Source organism: Bipolaris sorokiniana (genome assembly GCF_000338995.1).
Source record: "Bipolaris sorokiniana ND90Pr unplaced genomic scaffold COCSAscaffold_17, whole genome shotgun sequence".
NCBI lineage: Eukaryota > Fungi > Ascomycota > Dothideomycetes > Pleosporales > Pleosporaceae > Bipolaris > Bipolaris sorokiniana.
The window spans coordinates 868283-887928 of record NW_006911911.1 but is presented as its reverse complement, the minus strand read 5'-3'; the positions used below and the strand labels follow the sequence as shown (position 1 = coordinate 887928).

Genomic DNA, 19646 nt, shown 5'->3' with positions numbered 1-19646 from the left:
GAGAGCGTGCATAAACTAGTGTAAACATGCTCAGCTCGCACTCGTTGACCAGATGTTTGCTTTTCTCACCATCCTCGCCACATCGCTGCCTATACCTTCTTCCATCTTGCTTGGCGTTGCAGCAGGGTGGGGCAAACATGCCTGATTGTTTATCACCCTCGCTTTCCTTCATTTCCATCTTCCTCCGTTCCCTGCGCTCCTTTACCTGCACTCCACTCCCCCATGAGCTCACGTACGGGCAAGCGGCCACTCGAGCCCCGGTCCCGCGGGGATAGCCCTCCCAGTAAACGGAACCGCGCACATGAACCACAGTCAGCGCTGCCAGACAAAGCCCGTTCACTCACCACTACGTCGTTGTCGTCGTCGTCGTCGTCGTCGCCGCGAGTGGCAAAACCCGTCATAAAGATTCCCAGTCCCCCACCATCTAGGAAGACCTCCTGTACTTCGCTACCAACTAACACACCAGTGGGTCCCAAAGGAGCATTTGATCGTAACCCAGTCGATTCTGTTCATGCGAGACATCCTCAAGAGAAGCCTGGCCGAGCCGACCAAGCATCTAGACATGATGCACCCACCAGGTCTCCTACTTACCTGAGCAGCGGACCATCTACCCCTACTCACCGCAATGCACCTCCCGCCCCTTCCATGTTACCGGTCGAGTCAAGCCCACACGCAAATCCCACGCCACGTCCAGACAATCCTACCAACGACCACACACTCACTACTATGCAATCACTTCGCAAACTCCGGGACAGGCGACTAGCTATAGCGGCACAGGTCAGCCCAAGTGAACTGTCCGCCTCATCAGCCACTCAAGTAGAGGTCAAACTCGAAGCTCAGCAACTGGAAATTAATCAACTGAGAAAAGGCCGAGATGAACTCAACAGCAGATTAAAGAGTGTCGAGGCTGTATTCCAAAACTCCAACCGTTCAACAAACTTGTCAGCTCAAGAAGAGTATTCTTTAAAGGCTCTGCAACCCATACTCACCCGCTTAGATGTGCTTGAGAAATCCTTGCTAGTTCCCAATGACAAAACTTCCCAGAAAGAAAAGGATGCACTTGTGACTGTGGAGAATCGACTGGCTGCAGTAGAAGTTACATTATCCGGTCTTCAAGAACGTCTAGAACAGATAAACCCCCCTTGGAACCAAATCAATGCAAGTCTGGCTGAGGCAGCAAATAACGCTGTAACCAAGATATTTGCTTCAGAAAGGGAAATACCCACGTTCATCAACGATAGGATGAAGAAGCTAGTGGCGGATAAAGTTAGCGAGAATGCTGCGGACATCAAGACTTCAATACGTCGAGAAATGACCGAGATGGAAGCACAGCTGAGCAAACGTATCATAGATGAGCACCAATTACTTCAGAATACTTTGGATAGGCTCAAGGATATGAATGATTTGCCAACGACAGTAAGAAGCATTGCTCAGCAACTACTTGGCATCCGCAACACTATCTCTGAGATCCAGTCAATCTCTGACGTGACACGGTACAAAGTCAAAGATATTGAACAAGACATTCAGGTATTCCAGCATCATCCAAGGATCATCGAGGATCTGAAAACAGAGCTGGACAAGTGTGCACGCTTTTGTAAAGAGCTAGCGAGAAGGGATCTGCCACGTCTTGAAGACTCAGAGGAAAACACAAGCCGGCGCCTGAAGAAGCTTGAGGAAACCATACTCGATCATGCTAGACCTGACGACACCGACGGAACAACTTTGTCATGGTCAACGAAGCAGCACACAGCCATCAGACCAGTCGACGTTAGCAACCTTGCTACACGTATAGATGATCTTGAGAGAGCATCACCAGGCATCTCTTCTTCCAGCGTAAACTCTCTTACACAAAACGTAGAGCAGCTCTCTAAAGATTTTCTGAGCTTTCAAATTGCCCAGAAAGAGTCGAGAAGCCTAGAGACAAAACTGGCGGACGTTAATAACCGGCTCGAAAGTGTTGAGCAAGTCTCACAGGGATTCGAGGCTCTCAAAGAGCATATTGTGCTAGACGAATCTTTTAAGGCTAGTCTTGCTGGACTGGACCAACGCGTTTCGGAAAAACTTGGTCTTGTACGGACAGAACTAGATGCTAAGCTTGCCGACATTCAGCTACTTCAGTCTAGCACTTTGTCAGAAACTGTGCCTGCAAAAGCGGAGAATGACTATTTGTCTGTCATGGCCATCACGAGAGCCCTCGAAGATCAGGTCAAAGCCCTACAGACTGAAGTCGACTCACTCTCTGACGATTTCAATGAAACCGGTCAAAAGCTCCACGAGCACTCTACTGCTATTGCTGTTGTGAAGAATCAAGTCCCTGAACTCTTCCGGCAGCAGTTCGACCCGTTCAAGTCTAAGGTTGAAGCGCACCTCGGGACTGTCAATGGCAAATTAGGCGCACATGCCAATGACATTGACAGTTTGAAGAACGTCATGTCTTTACTCCAGACAAAGACATTGTCAAACACCCAAGCGCTGGCAACAAAAGCGGACGCAGATGCCGTGGGAACACGGACGGACAGCATTATGTTTGCATTGAAAGACCTCGAGCACCGATACCAAAACATTAGCACCGACGAAATGTACCAGAAAATGGTACATTGGTTTGTGCAGATGTATCCAGCAAGTGCAACTTTGCTGAGAGACACAGTACAACTTCAACAAGATGCCAACCAGCTCAAAACTTACTGCAACGACATCTCATGGGTTCGGAAACGCTCCGAAGGTTTAGCCGATCTATGCCAGAATGCTGGGCAACTACAGATCCTTGCAAAAAGTGCTCCACAGCTACAGGCCCTCTGTCGACAGCATTCCCCGCAAGTTCAGGACAGAGTCCAGCAAGCTTTAGCTGAAGTTGAACAGCGTCTTAAAATTGACATCAATGAGCTAAAGATGATGAGGAACTCTCTTGAACCTCAGATGTCTCAAATCGCCATGCAGGTTGCTGACATACAAATGTCGGCGTACCAGCACCGGCGTGATTTCGACACGATCAAGGACACCCTGATCGAACCTAATAGAGACTTTTTTGGCCTATTCGGTACAGCTCTTGCTGTCTTGGCCCAAGTCCAACAGGTTGTCGAAAACTTGAATAAAAGCTTACCCGGCTCCCCGCTAACGCTGGACTGGGAATGTTACCTGCCAGCACTTGTTGAACAATCAAAGACAAACACCAACTCTAGTATTGGCGCGGAAAGGGGCAAGAGCAACTAGTAGGCTTTTGAAGACTACAAATGCTTCTTTGCCCATGAGTACAGCTATACACACCCTTATCGGGTCCCATTGTTGGTTTCAAGTTTTTAATTGGAGTTCTGGACGGAGTTTTTTTGGGATTTTCATCCCTTTAGCATATGATACCCCTAGCCGGAAGGCTTTCTGAGATCTATTTTCTGAGACGAATATTATGAACCCACATTTTCCTTGTCATCAGTCGGGAGGGGGGGGGGGTTTATAATGCGAGATTATCATCTCGGTAACACTCTTTCACATTAGGTATATTTCGAGTTATTTGATTTTCGAAAAAGGTTATTCCATTCTCACCGTTTGACGTTGGAAATATAAGTTAGTGGCAGGTGAAGGGCGACAAACGGTGAAGGAAGGTAAGTGAGGACAAGGTCTGGTCTCTCGGAGATAAGCCACAACGCGCTAATTAACCCCGCCCAAAAGGCTTTTGGCGCGTCAACTTCTTGAGCTTCAACCGTACGTACATAGATGGATAATTCCAGACCTTGACACTCCTCAATCCAGCACTCGCACAAAAAACCAAACACTCCAAAACGCCGCAAATGGCACAAGATAACGATGCCCCCAACGCTGCTCCTACCAGTCCAGACAAAGATGTAGACACTTCCATGCCCGACGCCGCAACCCCCCAACCCGCATCCAAACCCGAAAAACCAGCCCACATCCTCCACCAAACAACCTTCCGCAAACAAACCTGGTCCTATCTCCATCTAACCCTCACATCGCCCTCCTTCCCCTCCTCAACCTCATCAACCTCAACCCTACAACCCGACATTTCCCCCCTCCTCATATCCCCGCTCCTCACATCCGCCTTGCGCACATATCTAGGCACAATGGGCGCAGCGATACCTGTTGATATACTCAAGACGGCAGGGAGTGAGGTGTGGATACGGGTGCCGAGGCAGGATGTGCGAGGTGTAAGGGCTGCGTTGGGGAGTTGGGTTGGGAGGGTTGAGGGCGAGGATGTGGGGGTTGAAGAGGGGAAGATTGGGGTTGCGTGGAGGGTGCTGGGTGGTGCTGGAGTGCTTGGGGGGGTGGGAGATGGGAGTGAGGTATTTGGGTGAGGGAGGTGGGGAGGGAGAGGAAAGGAGAGGGCATGGACCGGACTGAGTGTGTGGTGGACATGCGTCCGTACCAGACGCAGGGATTGAATAGTGGGAAACTGTCACGGACTGCTATCTTTGCACTGAGTGTCGTACAGGATACGCCATTGAAGAAAGAAAGAGAACACGTTACTCCAAGACCAGCAGGGACAAAAAAGTAAGGGGCTCCAACAAGAAACAGACCACACCACACACACACACACACGCACATCGGTACCCAAGAAACAGAACAAGAACAACAACGATTCAAGTCTACACAATTTGGAAGAATGGATACGCATGGCTCTGGAAAAAACTACAAGATCTCCCCCCAAACGCACGGATCGAAGAGAATCCACAAGGACAATCCTCCAGCGCTAAATTCACTCCGAACCCCCCTCGCATTTTCCCGTCAAGAATGGAAAATAACTTTTTCAGCAATCTTCTCCATGTCCATCCTGAGATGATCGTCCAAGGTTTACTGCCAGCCGGGCTGGGGTGCGTGGTGACCCTGTGAGCCGCCGTAGCTGCCTCCTTGACCTGGAGGTGGAGGATACTGTTGGCCTCCACCGTACTGGTTCTGGTGTGTCGGGGCACCACCATACTGGTTGTGCTGGTGGTTATCGTAGTTTCCTGGGCCACCGTAGGGGCCAGGAGGAGCGCCGTATGCAGGTCCTCCGTATCCCGCTAGATATTGTTAGCTTTATTGTATTAGTTCAAGGGATAAATTCGTACCTTGCTGGCCGTAGCCGCCGGGACCTGACGATGGTGGACCCTGGCCGTAGCTAGGAGCTGGTCCGCCATAACCAGACTGTCCACCGAAACCGGCCTGTGAGCCATAACCGTGTCCCTGCTGTGGTTGTGGAGTGTGTTGTTGCGAGCCATAGCCACCGTGTCCCTGTCCCTGTCCCTGTCCCTGGTTTCCATGTCCTTGGCCGTACGACTGTCCGGGGGTAGATGAGTGGCCTGGATGACCTTGAGGGCCGCCGCCGTACTGAGAACCGGGGTTGTACGAGGAAGGCGGCGCAGTACCAGTGTACGATCCACCGGATGGGGCGCCAGAGCCGCTATAGCCGTAATCGTTGTTCGGTTTGGCGTGCTGTAGTCTGTCAGCACGTTACCCTTATACCTTAACCAGAGTCACATACAGATCCTCCTCCGCCCAACGCGCCGCTGAGCATACCTCCGAGGCCGCCGGCAAGACCACCACCACTCGAACCATGGCTAGAAGTGTTACCTTGCTGTCCTCCAGAAGAGTTTCCATGCTGCTTGCCACCACCTAGAAGACCACTAGCAAGTTGGCCGACTAGCCCTCCAGCACCACCACCACCACCACCACCGCTGCTGCTGCCGTGGCCGCCGGAAGAGTTTCCAGATTGCTTTCCACCTCCAAGCAACGAGCCAGCGAGTTGACCGACGAGGCCTCCAGCGCCGCCGCCACCACCACCACCACCGTGGCCACCGTTATTTTGCTTGTTGCCTCCCATGAGCGCATTCATGGCGAAGCCCTGTTCCCTTTGTCAGCGAAGCCTCCCAGGTGGCTAGTTGTGTCTCGTACGCCCAGTCCGCCTCCCCTGTCGCCAGTTTGTCCGTCGCCCATGCCTCTTGTTCCGTCGCTTGTACCTGGTCCTAATGTGCCGTCTGGGCTGCTGTATGGGTTCGTGTGTTGTGCAGGAGTGCTGTGGTTCGAACTGCCACCTATAGGCGCTTCGCTAGTGGGTAGCTCCCATTGCGAAACACCAGTGCTGATCTGGACATCTGTTGTTAACGAGTCAGCACGTGCGCCGGCGTTGGCTGCCAAGGAGTCTCAGACACAGTGAACGTACAGTAGTACTTTCGGGATCTGTATGGGTGTGTCAGCGGTGTCGCAGGGGCGTGTCGTGCGAATGCGGGGCAGGCTCAGCGACTCGTGGGAGCACTACAAGGGAAACATACGTATTGTCCCACTGGGCTATCCATCCCGCAGGAAGCTTGGGTAGCGTAGGATCGGTAGGGCCCGAGTCTGGTGAGACTGGGGGGATTGGAGGCGTCGGCACGGCCATGTTACCGCTCTGGAGATGGGATGCGGGGTCGGGCGAGGGATGCTCTGGGGAAGCAACCAGGCGTGTGGGCGAAGGGAATGTGTGTAGGGGGGAGGATAGAGGCGAGAAAGAGGTTGTTAATGCATCGCAGAGGAGCGGTTATATGGCAGGCGTGCGAACGGCCATGGGCGAGTGGACCTTGTTAGCCGTCGTAGTGGGGATTGGCTAGGGTGCTGGGAAGCTTTGCGAGGCTGTGCCCGTTGTGCCCTACGCGCAGTCCGGAAAGTGACGCACCTTCGTAGGCGCGGACCTTTATTTTCAGCTGGCTTGCATCATTACATCTACCATATACAGTTAACCATTTGGCCAACGGCATATTGCAACGGCGCTTGCAACGGCCGTGTCCTACATGTGGCTGAGACAGCGCCTCGTCATCCTCCGCAACAATCAAGCCGCTGCCCAACCCACGAGCCCAACCCACGCCCAATAGTCTCATACGCAGATATCGTACAAAATACCTCATTCAACGCCTATCCCATGTCCACTTTGACTTCCATCTCGCCGCACATGCCCATCTCTTACGCCGGCGTGTTCCATAAAACATATCCGTTACTCCTTAGACCAGTGAGGCCTACAAACTAACCCATAGCAAATCACCACGCATACCCGCCACCATCCTCATGATCATGATCATTACCGTTCCATTCTTCATCGCCGCTGGGTTCAGCATCAAGAAAGTCGGCCTCGTTGAAGATCTCTTCGCGCGGGCGGAAGTTGTCAATACGGAAAATGACCGTGTGGCACCGACCCTGCACAAACAGATGCTCATCTTTAGCTGATCCTTCGGTCTCTTCAGAACTAGGCCCATCATCTGACTCCTCGTCGTAGCTCATCGCTGCCTTGGAGCGAGACCGCAACCGCTTCGAGCCCCAGCCCTCCTCTTGCTTTTGTGCATCCGAAGGTACCAAAGGCGCATCACTATCGCTGTCATCGTTGTCATCCATGGTAAATTGAGCCTCCACCACTGTCTTCTCTGGCACGCCCTCGATGAATGAATCAACCTTATCATCGTCGCCAAGCTGCGCCTTCCATTCCCGGAATGCCCGTAGTGAGGCGAGATGAGGATTCGGTGCCTCCCATTTCTTTGCAAACACCTTCTTAAACTTGGCCGTCCATGTCTGTCTGAACTCTGCCCTCTGTCGCCAGTCGGTATCGACCATTGCTATGATAGTGATTTCTTGAAGAAAGGGAAGATTCTCGGCAGAGTCAATTAGCGATTTGAACAGGTTGGCAGCAGATGTTGAGTTCCAGTTTCGCAGATACTGTAGGTCCAGCGTTCGTAGCGTGCATGGCCACGTAGGAATCTCATTCTCGCCTAAAAGGGTTTCGTAGAGGGGTTCGTTGTCCGAAGACATGGCCAGAGAGCTGTAGTACGTCGTGTCCATTCTCAAAACCTCAAGCCTCGGACATGACCGCTTGAGATCGACGAGGAAAGACAAGTCGAGAGCTTGGTTATGATTAAGCACCAACTCTTCCAGGTGTACACCATGCGTAGCCAAAAAGGCTTGGAATGCATCAGAGAGTAGCTCGCCGCAAGCGGTAATGTTCAGGCTGACAAGGTTGCTCGGTAACAGGGGTAGGAGCCGCCCACTGACAACTCCACACGTCTCGAATGACAAGCTCCTTAACTGGGGAAGCACGGCCAGTGCAGACGCCAATAGCTCTTCTGTCGTTGGTGGAGCTTCAACATCATCGCTATCACCCTGGCTAACTTCAGGGTGGAATTTTGTCAAGGTCACATCGCGGAGGCTCTGAAACGCGCTATCTGTATGAATGCTTTTGATCCATAGAGGGCCCTGGTTACAGAAAGTACTGTTCCATCGCCAGCTTCTTAAGCGCAGACTCGTCTGGCGTAGGGCGTCAAAAAGCTCACTTGGGTATACCCACCGGCGGATTCGCCGAAGCCGTGGGCGAAATGGCGGTCTGTCCATGGGGTCAAAAATGTCAATTTCACGCAGTGTTGTCAGTGACTGGACCAGAGCTGCCAGATCTGTCACGCTATTGGTCGAGTCCGTGAGTGTAGTCATTTGCGTAGCATCCAGCTCCAATCGCTTTACCATGACCCGGTAGTCGTCATATGCTCCCTGCGGAGGCGCAATGAGATGGCGAACAAGATCTTTTCGAGACTGCCTAGTGGCAAATATCGGCGGATTACGATAGAGCGCTGTCAATGCCGGTTTTGCGAATGAAGAGCACATCCTAGCCATTTGTACAAGCCAAGGTATCGCAGAAGTGGGTTTCATATTCTCATCATGGAGTGGATGTGAGGCATAGACGAATATCTGAAGGAGTACGTGGTAGGGAAGCGAGGCCCATGCCTAGAGATTAAGACATTAGCATAACTGGTTGCATGTACGAAAATATCATGTCGGCCCCTCGTTCGGGTCATAGCATTCCACACTTGGTCTTGGGACATGGAATCAACTTACAGGTACGCATCCATCCGTGGGGATGTCGGTCACTCGCCACCCAACCTGCGCTTCCTCGTTCGGCGCAAGCGGTGCGCCCAGTACAGCACGCCGAGTGCGCCTGTCTCTGGGTGCGCGCTTCCTTTGTATCTCAGATGACGGTGGCGCACTCGGTCTTGACCTTGTTCGCACCACCATCACTCGCTTTTCTTCTACCTCAAAGTCCGCATCAGGTTCTTCTTCGTCTTCATCCGAGCTGATATCTTTGTATGAAACGGCCTCTTTACCTCGTCTCCGTGGATTCCTAGAGGGTTGCTTGCGCTTGACTAGGACAGGCTCTGGCGATGCATGTTCGCTTTCACTCGAAACTTGGTCGGCAGCGCGCATGCGCCGAGTTGATCGGCGAGAGGGAACGGTTCGCTTTTGGGTGGTTCGCTCATGGTCAGAACTCTCAGAAAGGTCATCGTCGCTGCTCGGTTCCTTGTAGGAGACAGCGACTCGTTTCCGCTTTAGTGTTACAGCCATGTCGTACGGATTCGGGTCGAGTAACCTCAGGGAATCTAGCTGAGGAGATGAATTAGTGGTGACTTGGGCCTACATCGGATATTTTCAGCTCTTCAGATTGGCCGTCTAAACGCAGAGAGTGGTTCAAAGCATGTTTTGAGTGTGCAGTGACTCGTGTGTGGTGTTGCGAAAGCGAATCGGGGACTTGTATGCGGAGTAATCACGGAGGTAGGAGACATGAGATCATCCCCGACTCCTGGCCCGATGCAGTTTGGTGCCCGCTGACAACACGTGACATTTCCGATCACAACAAACTACCCAACGATAACCACGGCACAAGGATCAACAATAATCACAGCATAGGGAGACGCCCTCTTTGTCTGCTTCTGGTCAGGATAGAAAGAGACAAAGAGTCATGTGTCTGTGACACCTACGCATCATCATAATTGCGCTCCAACTCCTTCTGCAGGACCATCGTCGCCGTTCAACTAAAGGGTGCGCGAAGTACCTATTGTGCAAACAGTTTGGCCTGAGTCCATCAAATGCGCATCTTCACCTCGAGTTCTTGCTTTCCTTAGAGCGCCACTAAGCGGCTGCAACCTATGTAAGTGATCTAAACTTCTTCCAAGTATATGCTGGAGCCATCTCTGATGTCCCTGGCGCGCTTGCAGAGCATGCCAGGACGGCGAGACAGGTTTTCCGGCAATATACTACTATACGACTACCTGTCGAGAAAACGAGCACCAATCTTCCTAGACCGGAATCTCACACAGATCCTGGATGCTCACGAGGATCTATTTAAGGGGGGTGATAGGAGCGGCTGTAGAACCCAGGATTTCGACTTTCGTTCCCAGTGGAAGCCCCCGTCCAGCGATCAACTGGACAAGATGATGGCTCAAGAGAATTACAAAGATTCTCTTGTGCTTGAAGTGCACGCCATCAACTCGCATAATGGCCAGACGACTGCACATACAGACCGTGATCATAACCCTGCCAACAAAATCCGGGTCTTAATGCGGTTATGCAGCTCAATTAGAGTCTCAATCATCCCGCCATCTGATGCACCTGCCACGCGCTCTTTTGCGCGCGAGGCTCTACTAAGAGGCGCAGATAGGAGTCATCAAGAAGCCTCAGTAGAAACCAGTCCCATCATCCTGAAGCCCAGAGATTTCTCGGCCGAACCAGGAAAAATTAGCATCCACGACATGTACAGGATGATTTTGAGCGTCAACTTTGCAAGTCAAGCGGACGCACAAGAGCTGTACAACTATCTAGGGCTCACAGAGGAAACAGCTACACACCTGTCGACCTCTTATCCCAACATACTTGAGTGTCCACCAGATAAAATCAGTTTGCCACTGAAAGCAGCTGGAAAGCCACTCGGGATAAGTATACAGATAAGCATGTACTGGAACAGCACTGGGCTTGGCGACTCAATCCTCGCAAACCATAACCGTAATCTCAGAAGTGCCACAGAATCACAGAGCTCATACCCTACCCCACCACGCGATCTGGTACCGCGATACAAGCTAACCTATGTCTACGGAAACGAGACTCTCGAGCGATCAGACCTTGTCTGTCTGCATTGCTCCAGAGGGAAGAAGCTTAAAGAGATCCGCGATCTTGAAATGCATCTGAACGCCTGGCATGACAATTTTGCCTACCAACTCGTCCCAGCAGGAACTGATGCCAACGGCGTTGCACACTGGCGATTCATCAGCGAAGTCGCAGATTCAAAAGCTGACCAAAGAGCAAGTGGTCGCGCTGACGAACCCCGTGACGTACGGGTGCTTGCTCCTGACCGTCCGTTCGACAAACGCCGTTTCCTCGAGGGTGATGACACCTACCAACGAGCCGCCCGGGTAGACAGGCATCTAAAATACCCCAAAAGAAAGCAAATAGCAGACATCCTCCAGCCTCCCGCACCACGTCAACGCAAACCCCCAAACGCCATACAAGAACGGCCCCCCAAACACAAAAAAACCTTCATCGTCCCAAAAGCACCGCGAGGCATCACCTTCTTCCGCTCCCTCAGCAAGCGACCTCTGCAACCTGGCGAGTCCATAAGCGAAAGCGACGACGAACTCGACGAATCATGGATGCACCTGCGCAAGCACGCAGAAATAGATAAACACGACTTATCCCTACCTGCCCGTCACTTCCTCAAACTCTTCGATGACTTCATGCACGAAGAGAGTCTGCACGCCGACATCCACGCGGGTGACGCAATCATCCGCTTCGCGCGCCGTAGAAATCCCGTGTGGAATGAGGATTTGATATACGAGTTTGCCAAGAAGTTGAAGGAGTTGCTGGAAGATGATGTTATTTCCAAGGATGTCCACGATGCGGCTATTGAGATTGTGGAGGTGCAAAAGAAAATCAGTATTAGTAACAGCGAAAGTAATAGCAGTACTAGTAACGAGCTCTCGCGGCGCCTAGCGGAACTTGATGTCCAGCGCGGCGAGGATGCTGAGCCGCCATTTGACAAGTGCTATTGTGGCGGAGATGCGGCGGTGAGTCCAGGGACGCAGGGTATAATTGCTTGTAGGAATATTGTAAGTCTGTCAGATCCCAAGAGTAATGCGGACGAAAAAAAGCTAATAAAGGGGACTAGGATTGTATACGCCGTGTTTTTCATCACGCATGCATACAAAAGCACTCTAAATACAAAGTGCCAGCCCCGGACCCAAAGTCCTGGACCTGGACATGTGATGACTGTAGAGATGAAGGTGTTGCGGCTACTTAGCCTGGGGGTTTTATTGGTCGAAGATTTTCTATTTAGCGAGAATGTGGGATTGGGCTTTTGGATTCAGGCGGGATTGTGGTTTGATGTCTATGGAGTAGAAAAATGTTTAATTAGGTGATTTGGAATATCGATTGCCCCGCGTGGCGTACTTTGAGCTGCTGAACTACTAGATTGTGTAATTGATGTGCATAAGTACAGCACCAATCGGGTGCTTTGAAGTCTGTTTGTTTGCAGGACAGCGTCATAGCGGAACACAGCTTTGACCTTTGTCATTGGCAAATCTTTTCCTTCGATTCAGCAGGAGACAATGTTACTCAGAGAAGCCACCAAGTACGCGAAACGCCTCGTTCTCATATGTACTCAAGTGTGTAAAAGCTTCGACCTTACGACCAACTCCACGGTTACCCGGCCTATACCACACATCTTATATGGACGCCTCATCCCCTTTTACTTATCCGCGCCTCCTTAGGCCCGCCGCAAATTGCTCTCCTTTCAGCCAAGGCCCCTCCTCCAAAGACTCCCTAATTCCTCGCCTCGCAATCCTTCCCACACGCGCTCGTCTATCCCACGATCCCAAGCCATCAAACCCCTAATACACATGCCCCAGCTCTATCTTACCAGCGATCACACGACCATCGCTCCAATCAAGTAAAGCAGTGCCAATCTCGCTTCCAAACACAACACGGCCCTTACCACGGCTATATCTCTGAAAGCAGAAAAATTAGCAATGAAAAATCTCACTTTTTGTTTCGCATTCCGCACATGCACCGCTAACGCAGGTACCGAACGCGAAACAATAAACCCTTTCGGTCATGTATGACATTGACCTTTTCCTACCCCCTCTTACAAAAAGAGGGAATGACAAGTGCTCCATGCCTACAAAAAGAAAGTCTAAGCAGCCCTACGGCCGTACCGGAGATCTACAGTTTGCTTTTGGATAGGATGAGCCCTAGTCAGCCACAAGAAGGGGCAGATATCGGAAACATGGGTCCGTAATGGCAAAAAGTATGTACGAAAGAGGCGAAATAGGGAGCGTGAACAATTCGGTAAAAGGCACGGGTACGTTTTCAGAGACTGAGTCAGCGCAAAGAGGCGAGCGGAGCCCTTCGTGGTTATGCCTGTATGCGGGTTGGATAAGCAAGCAACAAGGGTAACACGGATTATATGATCGCCGGATATGGAAACGAAGAAGGCGGGAATTGCGGAAAGGAAGGAACAAGCTGGGTTATAACGGACACAGTGTTAAGGGCATTTTTTTTCTCTTGGTGTGCGTTTGTTTCAAGTGCCGGAATGGGGTTAGAGGGGGTATGCGTAATAATGTAAGCGCTAGTAGAGACAGAAGACGGTGGATGGTGGTGGTGCACCTAGAAGGAAAGGATGCGTGGAAACAGTTAGGCACATACCTGTTATATGCGACAAAACAACCCATTTGGCTGTCCTTTGCGCTTCATGCAAGATTTACGATGCGATACTATGCCGCAGCTGGCGGCCTGAGAGTTGCATCGCAATATTGAACAAGAAAAATGGCGGCGGCGGCGATTCCTTCTTCCCTTCACCTGCGTTACGCGTGCTACCTGCCAACATGGCGGATCGACGGCAAGAGAGAGAAGGAAGAACATATGGTCCATGCACACCTGTCAATTCATCTTCCATTCTCCTTCCCTCTTCGTCTCCCTCTGCCGAAACATTCTCCAAGGAAGCTCCTTGTCAACAATGCTGAAACAAAACGCCCCAACCTAGATAATTTAGCCAGATTAACGGCAATTTGACCATTAGCTCACAAAAGCCGAGGCCAGAGGAAGCGAATGGCGTGTTTCCGCTCAGTTTGTTCGTCCGACTTCTCTGCATTGGCTTAAAGAAGATAAGTATCGGTCGTATACGCATATTCAGCTAAAAACAAATCACCGCATGCCAAAGCAACAGGACCGAAGAGAAAAAACCGCCTGATGTCAATCAACAAGCCAATTGTTCTTGGGTTTGTACGTAGTTCAAAGCCGGCCATTTCTCATGACGGGCCGATCCATACCACGGGCATCTTTCCATCCCGAGATATGAGAAACAAAATAATAAACAGAGTTTTTATTTCCCTAGGTGGACCCCCGGAGCGTTGGTATACGGGTAATTGATGGTCCTTTTTTTCTGTTCTAAAATAGAATTCTCCCGTTGCCGATCGCGAGAGCGGACTATTTGCTTTTCTAGGGATAGATGATGAAGTAATGGTTCTCGAGCGGGGATCCAGAAAGTAAAAATAAAATAAAATACTGACGATAAGGACACATTGTTTATTTCTCTGCGATGTATCAATTTAGGCCGCTTTTGCGAACAAGGGAACCCAACACAACTTGTGAGGAATAACCTTTTAGTCTCACGATCGACTCGGGTTTGCGCGTCCGCAACCGCAATCGTGGTTTGTACAGGCTAAGTTGGTTGGATGGCATGTGTCTGTTTTGGTTTTCAGCGTTGGGACTTGGTCGATGCGTGCATGCATTGGCGTTATGTACACTCCCTTTTCGCTGCAGAAAGTTGTCGGCAGGCCTAAATTCGTGGCCGTAACATGCAACTAGTCATTCGCTCGCCAGCCGCTCAACCAATACTTGCTGCCCTTTGCCCATACTCCTCCCAACCACCTCCTTTTTCTGGCGGACAAGGCTCATCGAGGTCAAGACTCGTAGGTGTAATCGATTGCCGTGTTGGGATGGCATTCTAGAGGGCGCTTAGATGCAGTTCGCCAAATCTTCTTGCGCAAAGTAGTATGGACACCCCTGTACGTACGGTCATGCGTACCGAGCAGAAAAGTGGGCGATAGTGGTACCAGAGCTTGTAAGATATTTCTGGGTGAAACAAGACCCCGTTGCTTATGTCGCGCGCCGGTGTTGATGCTACCATACCCCACCCGATTCGTCTTCCCAGTCACTTCCTATGCTGTTTTCCTGGTCAGCCTGCAGGCACTTAACGTCGTGAAAGGCTCATCATCGCTGACTGAATGGTCGAGACACAACTAGGTTCACGGACAGAGGCGAAGTACCACATGGTACGGGACATGTTTTCTCCAAATAATGGGAAACATGATATGCTGATTGGCCATGGCCGGTTCTACTGTTGATGTTGTTGCTAATGGGTGCTTTTTAGGTACAGAGGCCGTGATGCAGGACTTATTGAGAAACCATCTATCGTACACGTAGTGAGAAAGAAATTGACCAAGGAAAGCACCTGATTGCCAGAAAAAGGAAATGCGGACTCTGGACTCGTTAAGACGGCGGATGTAAAACATTACCTAGGTATGGTAGTCAACTCGTGCCCCAACCTTCATGAGCGTCGACGTGCAGTCAATCAAGAAAAGAACCAACGAATCTGGACAAGGAAATGAGATTGAAGGAGAAGACAATGATGGTGTGCTTGGGGAACAAACAGCCCCAAAGCAGGAGTAACCACATGAACATGATAGTTGATGCATGCGCGGAACTGGCAGAGTATACCTCCATGGTTTCATGGCCATAAAGGTCATCGTAAGTGCATAAGTAAAATCGTTGACGGAACAGTTTCAAAACAAGATTACCGCCGTATGGTGCTTTTGTGACGAAGGAAATGTTGTTATATGCCAACCGTGTCTTTAAACGAGTGAGGTGTCGTAGTTCGTGCTTGAGTCTCTTCGACTCCTTCCATGCGGACATCTCTGTCCCTTACTTCTGTTGAGGAAGGCAAAGGCGCAGAGTTTGGTGTGAATGCTGAATATGCTTGATTGCGACTAGGATCGCCCGATCCATATGTAAGGGGAGATCCCATGCCGGTGGGTGTGTGGAGTTTCTCCAGCTCTAGCGGCTGCGGTCTTGCACGCCTTCTCTTTTCCGATGACGATTCTGACCCTTGCTCGACTCCAGTTTGTTGCTGTGGCGTCTGTACAGGAGGTGCTTGAGAAGAAGACGTTGTTGGAGGAGTGGTACGGTCGAGCGGTCGTGGATCTGGGCCTAGTGGTGATTGTTCCGGTGGCCCCGTGAGAGACTGTCGCCCCCTTCTTGGAGGGGGATATACTTCGCCTCGCGCTGCAGCTTCCTGCGCTCTCTGTTGCGCCTCGGCCTTTGTCGGTCTTCCGCGCTTTTTCTTATGCGTCGGTTCGCTCGGCGGATGTACAGCCGAGGGATAGGCAGGACCGGCAGGTATATATTCTCCTGGGTAGGAATGAGGCGGTCGAGGTTGTAGCAGTCGTCCAACCGGGGTAGATGTCTCTGGCTGATGTGGTCGCTTCTTAGGGACTTCGGGACCTGGGTACATCATTGGGGCTGGTAAGTGAGGACGCCGGTAGTCTTGTCCCGGCACAGAGTAGGTTGCTGCAAGAGTATCGAATGCCATTTGGCTAGAGCGAACAGACCGTCCTAAAGTAAAAGTGTCGCATCAGTATTAGAGCACTATGCAGGTAATTTGGTATAGGATTGACAAGTTGAATGAACAGTTGGGATGCGGTAACAGAAGAAGAGATAAGTGTCAGCATACCAGGAGGCAACGCCATGTCGTTCCATCGCGGCTGGATATTGGTATCGCGTATGAATGCAAAGAGAACATGAGAGGGTACTTGAGCAGCTTTTAGCACTTCAGCTAGTAAGTATACCTGTAAAGGACAGGTCAGGTCAGTCATAGATCACAATGGGGATGAGTGCCACATGTCATGTTTTGGAGGGGTACGTACCTTTTCGTGCTCTGCCCATGGTGGCTCGCGAGAGGGCTCCATGTCGTGATCCTCGAGACAATCGAAATAGGCGAGGGTTGAAGACTAAAAAGCAGCTACGGCAAAATGTCGCTGTATGTATGTATGCAACCAGACAAATCGAGCATCGATCACAAGGGCCGTAAAGTAAGTGGACCGGCGCGAAGAGCAACGCGCCCTCGCGCGCGGTTGTATGGCTGCGTCTACCAACAGAACAAACGAGAGTGCTGAAACGAAATAGTAACGAGCGGTAGAAGAAGAGCACTAAAATCAAAGAAACCTGCGGCGGGCTCTGGTTGTCGGTTTCATGCCAGCAGGCAACAAGAGCGCGTCAAAGGGACCACAGCATGAGGCTGGGTCGAGATAATTAGGAGACTGCTTTGCTTGTCAGAGATTACTGGGAAGAGCCACCCGGTATGTTATACATTAGCGGATTTTGTCGAAAACGAATGGGAAAGCGGCTAGTCCCCACTTGCAGACTGTAGCTCCCAAGGCTTCCCGCACGGGGACCGTCTAAATCAGTGCTCGTCGCAAATCGATAACAAAGCCTAGGTATGTAACAGAGATCTGGCGGCGCTTTAACCCATCTCGAAAGCCCTCAGTGGATGTTCAGAAACGATTGCGCAAACCGATGAGCCAATCGCTAGTCATCTGGGCTGAGCCGTGTCTCACCAGCCGTGGAGGGTTTAGGCTGAGACCAAAGGGCCTTTCTTCCCTTGCACCACACGTCCCTGCCTGCCTCGTTTCCCCATGCTTACTTCTGCCTGTGTTGAATTACGAAGGCTGGTCAGTACAGTATAGATGTACCGCGTTTTACAAGATAGCGGTGAAAGCAATGGCGACCATGTGCCAGTGTGTCACAAGGCAGCAACAGTGGTTCGCGGCGTGCGTGCAATCTGTCAAGCGCGGTTCAGCGCGGATCGTCCAGAGAGCGTCGCGCCTAATGGGGGGTAACGGAAGACGGCGCTGTAATCCCTGTCTCCAACGGTGCGATCTGTAATATCCTCCAAGGACCGGTACTAGCGAGATGGGCACCGAGAAGCACAAACGTCGCGGCTGCGCAGCTCGACTTTTTTTTTTGTTGGCTGCACTTTCCTTGTGGCTGCCGGGCGGTCGTCAAGGCAAGTCTGATGCATCGACGCCTACTTACACCGTAGCTGCTACTATCTGCTGCATCTCTTGCATCGTATTCCGCGCGAAGCCACTTTTACTTGACCATCGGGAGCGGGCCGCGACTCGGCATGGCCTCCAATGATGATGACGGTCAGCCAGTCAGCTAGTCAGCCAGCCATATGGAGGTAGGTGGAGGAGTCCTTTTCCATGGAGTGCGGGCCTCACGTCTCAGAAGACCCAGGCCGCGTCAAGGGGGCAGGCAGCCTGGTGCAGGCGGCATGAATGGCTGTCGTGCCGGCATCATGGGTGATGGGGATTTAGGAGTAGGTAGCCGTTGGGTCAGAGTTTGCGCTAGTGTGCTTGCGGAGAGATACAGCTGCTGCTCGCTTAAGTAAGCCAATTACGGCCGTCTGCCAAGCCTCAAAGCTCCGTAATGAACTCTCCACCTTGCACTCTACCTACCGCTCGAATACGTAGACACTCGCGCCCGATGCTGCTCTCTGACGCATGATAGCACCCATGCCATGCACAGGCCGAGCGATCGGGTGGATGGCGACGGCGACGACGCTGTCCGGCATACATTGTCAAAACATATATACTTACTACCTACGTACGTTCATGCAAATATCCCGTAACCTATATATGTCCGCATACAGATATGTAGTAGTATACACACGACATGCACGACGCTAGGTGCACACGGGGTCAAGCCAAACTACACTCTCCCAGCCCAGCAGGCTGTCCTTTTCTCGATACGTCATGAGCCGCTGATCGCTGATTGCAGCCCAAGCATGGACTCGAGTTCATTGTGGAAGCAAAATAAAAAGGGTATTTCTTTTTTGCCTACTATGCACAGCTGTATTGGGTTTGCGCTAGCCGTGGTCCGGGCTGCTTTCTTTTCACACAAAGCAGGTTCCCCACGGCTTCACACCACTTTCGCAGCCTTCGGAGACATCATTCGGCATCTTTTATGATGCCCGACGGTCCTGTGGGCGCCGAGGCTATTGTGAGGCGCGCTAGGGCAACCCCATCCAATGTATTCGACATGTACATGAGTCGTCCCCAGACCCGCAAATAGCTCCCCGTGGGCCTCAATGACACTTGCCTGCATGCATCAGCACCAATGGCACCGACACTGATGTGCAAGCCCTATGCCATGGCCGGAGTACATTTTCCATGGCCGAGCACCCTCACTAGCGACTTCTCGTACAACGTCGAGACCTTTGTGGTGCTCGGCCATGCTTTCGCGCGTAGCACCTGACGGAACGTCCATAGACCATCTAGAGCGCCAACGGGGCCGGTGTAAGTGGCCATCTCCCTAGCGTTCGCAACAGAGCCGCTCCATGGCCTCTCCTTGCCCAATGTTGCCACGTTCTGACGACCCTTTAGAGTCTCCTCGAATTGCCAAGAAGTTGACATTTTATCATGTCAACAGACTTGGCCTCTATCTGCGTGAGCAGTACCTAATGCACGCTGAATTCTTTGTGCTGTTTCTTCTTGCCACATCTATTTACTTGTGTCGGTGACATGGTTTGCGTGCGCCCAAGTAGCCGTTGCCGGCTCAGGAGCCCTGCATCCGCAAGGGCAAGGCTGAGACTGGGCAAGGTGGGACAAGCCTAGTTTTTGTTCGCCATCTCCAAAGTACCATCAGCAAACCCCCCACGTCGCGTACGGCGCCGCTCCAACACATCGTCTTCCACCCGGGCCCACCAGTTCATGCTCGCTTATACAACCAGTGCGAGTCCGCATGTGAGGAAAACACAAGACATTTGC

At 51.5% G+C, this 19646-nt stretch overlaps 6 protein-coding genes across 6 annotated transcripts; 3 read left to right on the top strand and 3 right to left on the bottom strand.

The window, feature by feature from the left end:
- Nucleotides 1-12: 12 nt before the first annotated feature.
- Nucleotides 13-3496, top strand: COCSADRAFT_258763 (uncharacterized protein). Its single transcript, XM_007706966.1, has one exon. It carries the CDS (start codon nucleotides 223-225, stop codon nucleotides 3208-3210), a length of 2988 nt encoding a protein of 995 aa, XP_007705156.1. The 5' UTR covers nucleotides 13-222; the 3' UTR covers nucleotides 3211-3496.
- COCSADRAFT_258776 (uncharacterized protein) lies at nucleotides 3497-4458 on the top strand. Its single transcript, XM_007706965.1, has one exon. It carries the CDS (start codon nucleotides 3783-3785, stop codon nucleotides 4302-4304), a length of 522 nt encoding a protein of 173 aa, XP_007705155.1. The 5' UTR covers nucleotides 3497-3782; the 3' UTR covers nucleotides 4305-4458.
- A 336-nt stretch (nucleotides 4459-4794) lies between these two features.
- COCSADRAFT_258774 (uncharacterized protein) lies at nucleotides 4795-6045 on the bottom strand. The gene is made up of 3 exons (XM_007706964.1): nucleotides 5471-6045; nucleotides 5058-5421; nucleotides 4795-5009 (listed from the first exon to the last, which is right to left on the bottom strand). Exons 1-3 carry the CDS (start codon nucleotides 5819-5821, stop codon nucleotides 4801-4803), a joined length of 924 nt encoding a protein of 307 aa, XP_007705154.1. The 5' UTR covers nucleotides 5822-6045; the 3' UTR covers nucleotides 4795-4800.
- Nucleotides 6046-6680: 635 nt separating this feature from the next.
- On the bottom strand, nucleotides 6681-9521 carry COCSADRAFT_258759 (uncharacterized protein). Its single transcript, XM_007706963.1, has 2 exons — nucleotides 8833-9521; nucleotides 6681-8721 (listed from the first exon to the last, which is right to left on the bottom strand). The coding sequence occupies exons 1-2, from the start codon at nucleotides 9334-9336 to the stop codon at nucleotides 6997-6999; spliced, it is 2229 nt and encodes a 742-aa protein (XP_007705153.1). The 5' UTR covers nucleotides 9337-9521; the 3' UTR covers nucleotides 6681-6996.
- A 321-nt stretch (nucleotides 9522-9842) lies between these two features.
- On the top strand, nucleotides 9843-12222 carry COCSADRAFT_258756 (uncharacterized protein). The gene is made up of 3 exons (XM_007706962.1): nucleotides 9843-9919; nucleotides 9987-11874; nucleotides 11930-12222. The coding sequence occupies exons 2-3, from the start codon at nucleotides 9990-9992 to the stop codon at nucleotides 11977-11979; spliced, it is 1935 nt and encodes a 644-aa protein (XP_007705152.1). The 5' UTR covers nucleotides 9843-9919; nucleotides 9987-9989; the 3' UTR covers nucleotides 11980-12222.
- A 3270-nt stretch (nucleotides 12223-15492) lies between these two features.
- COCSADRAFT_258730 (uncharacterized protein) lies at nucleotides 15493-16924 on the bottom strand. Its single transcript, XM_007706961.1, has 3 exons — nucleotides 16743-16924; nucleotides 16550-16664; nucleotides 15493-16431 (listed from the first exon to the last, which is right to left on the bottom strand). The coding sequence occupies exons 1-3, from the start codon at nucleotides 16782-16784 to the stop codon at nucleotides 15653-15655; spliced, it is 936 nt and encodes a 311-aa protein (XP_007705151.1). The 5' UTR covers nucleotides 16785-16924; the 3' UTR covers nucleotides 15493-15652.
- Nucleotides 16925-19646: the final 2722 nt, after the last annotated feature.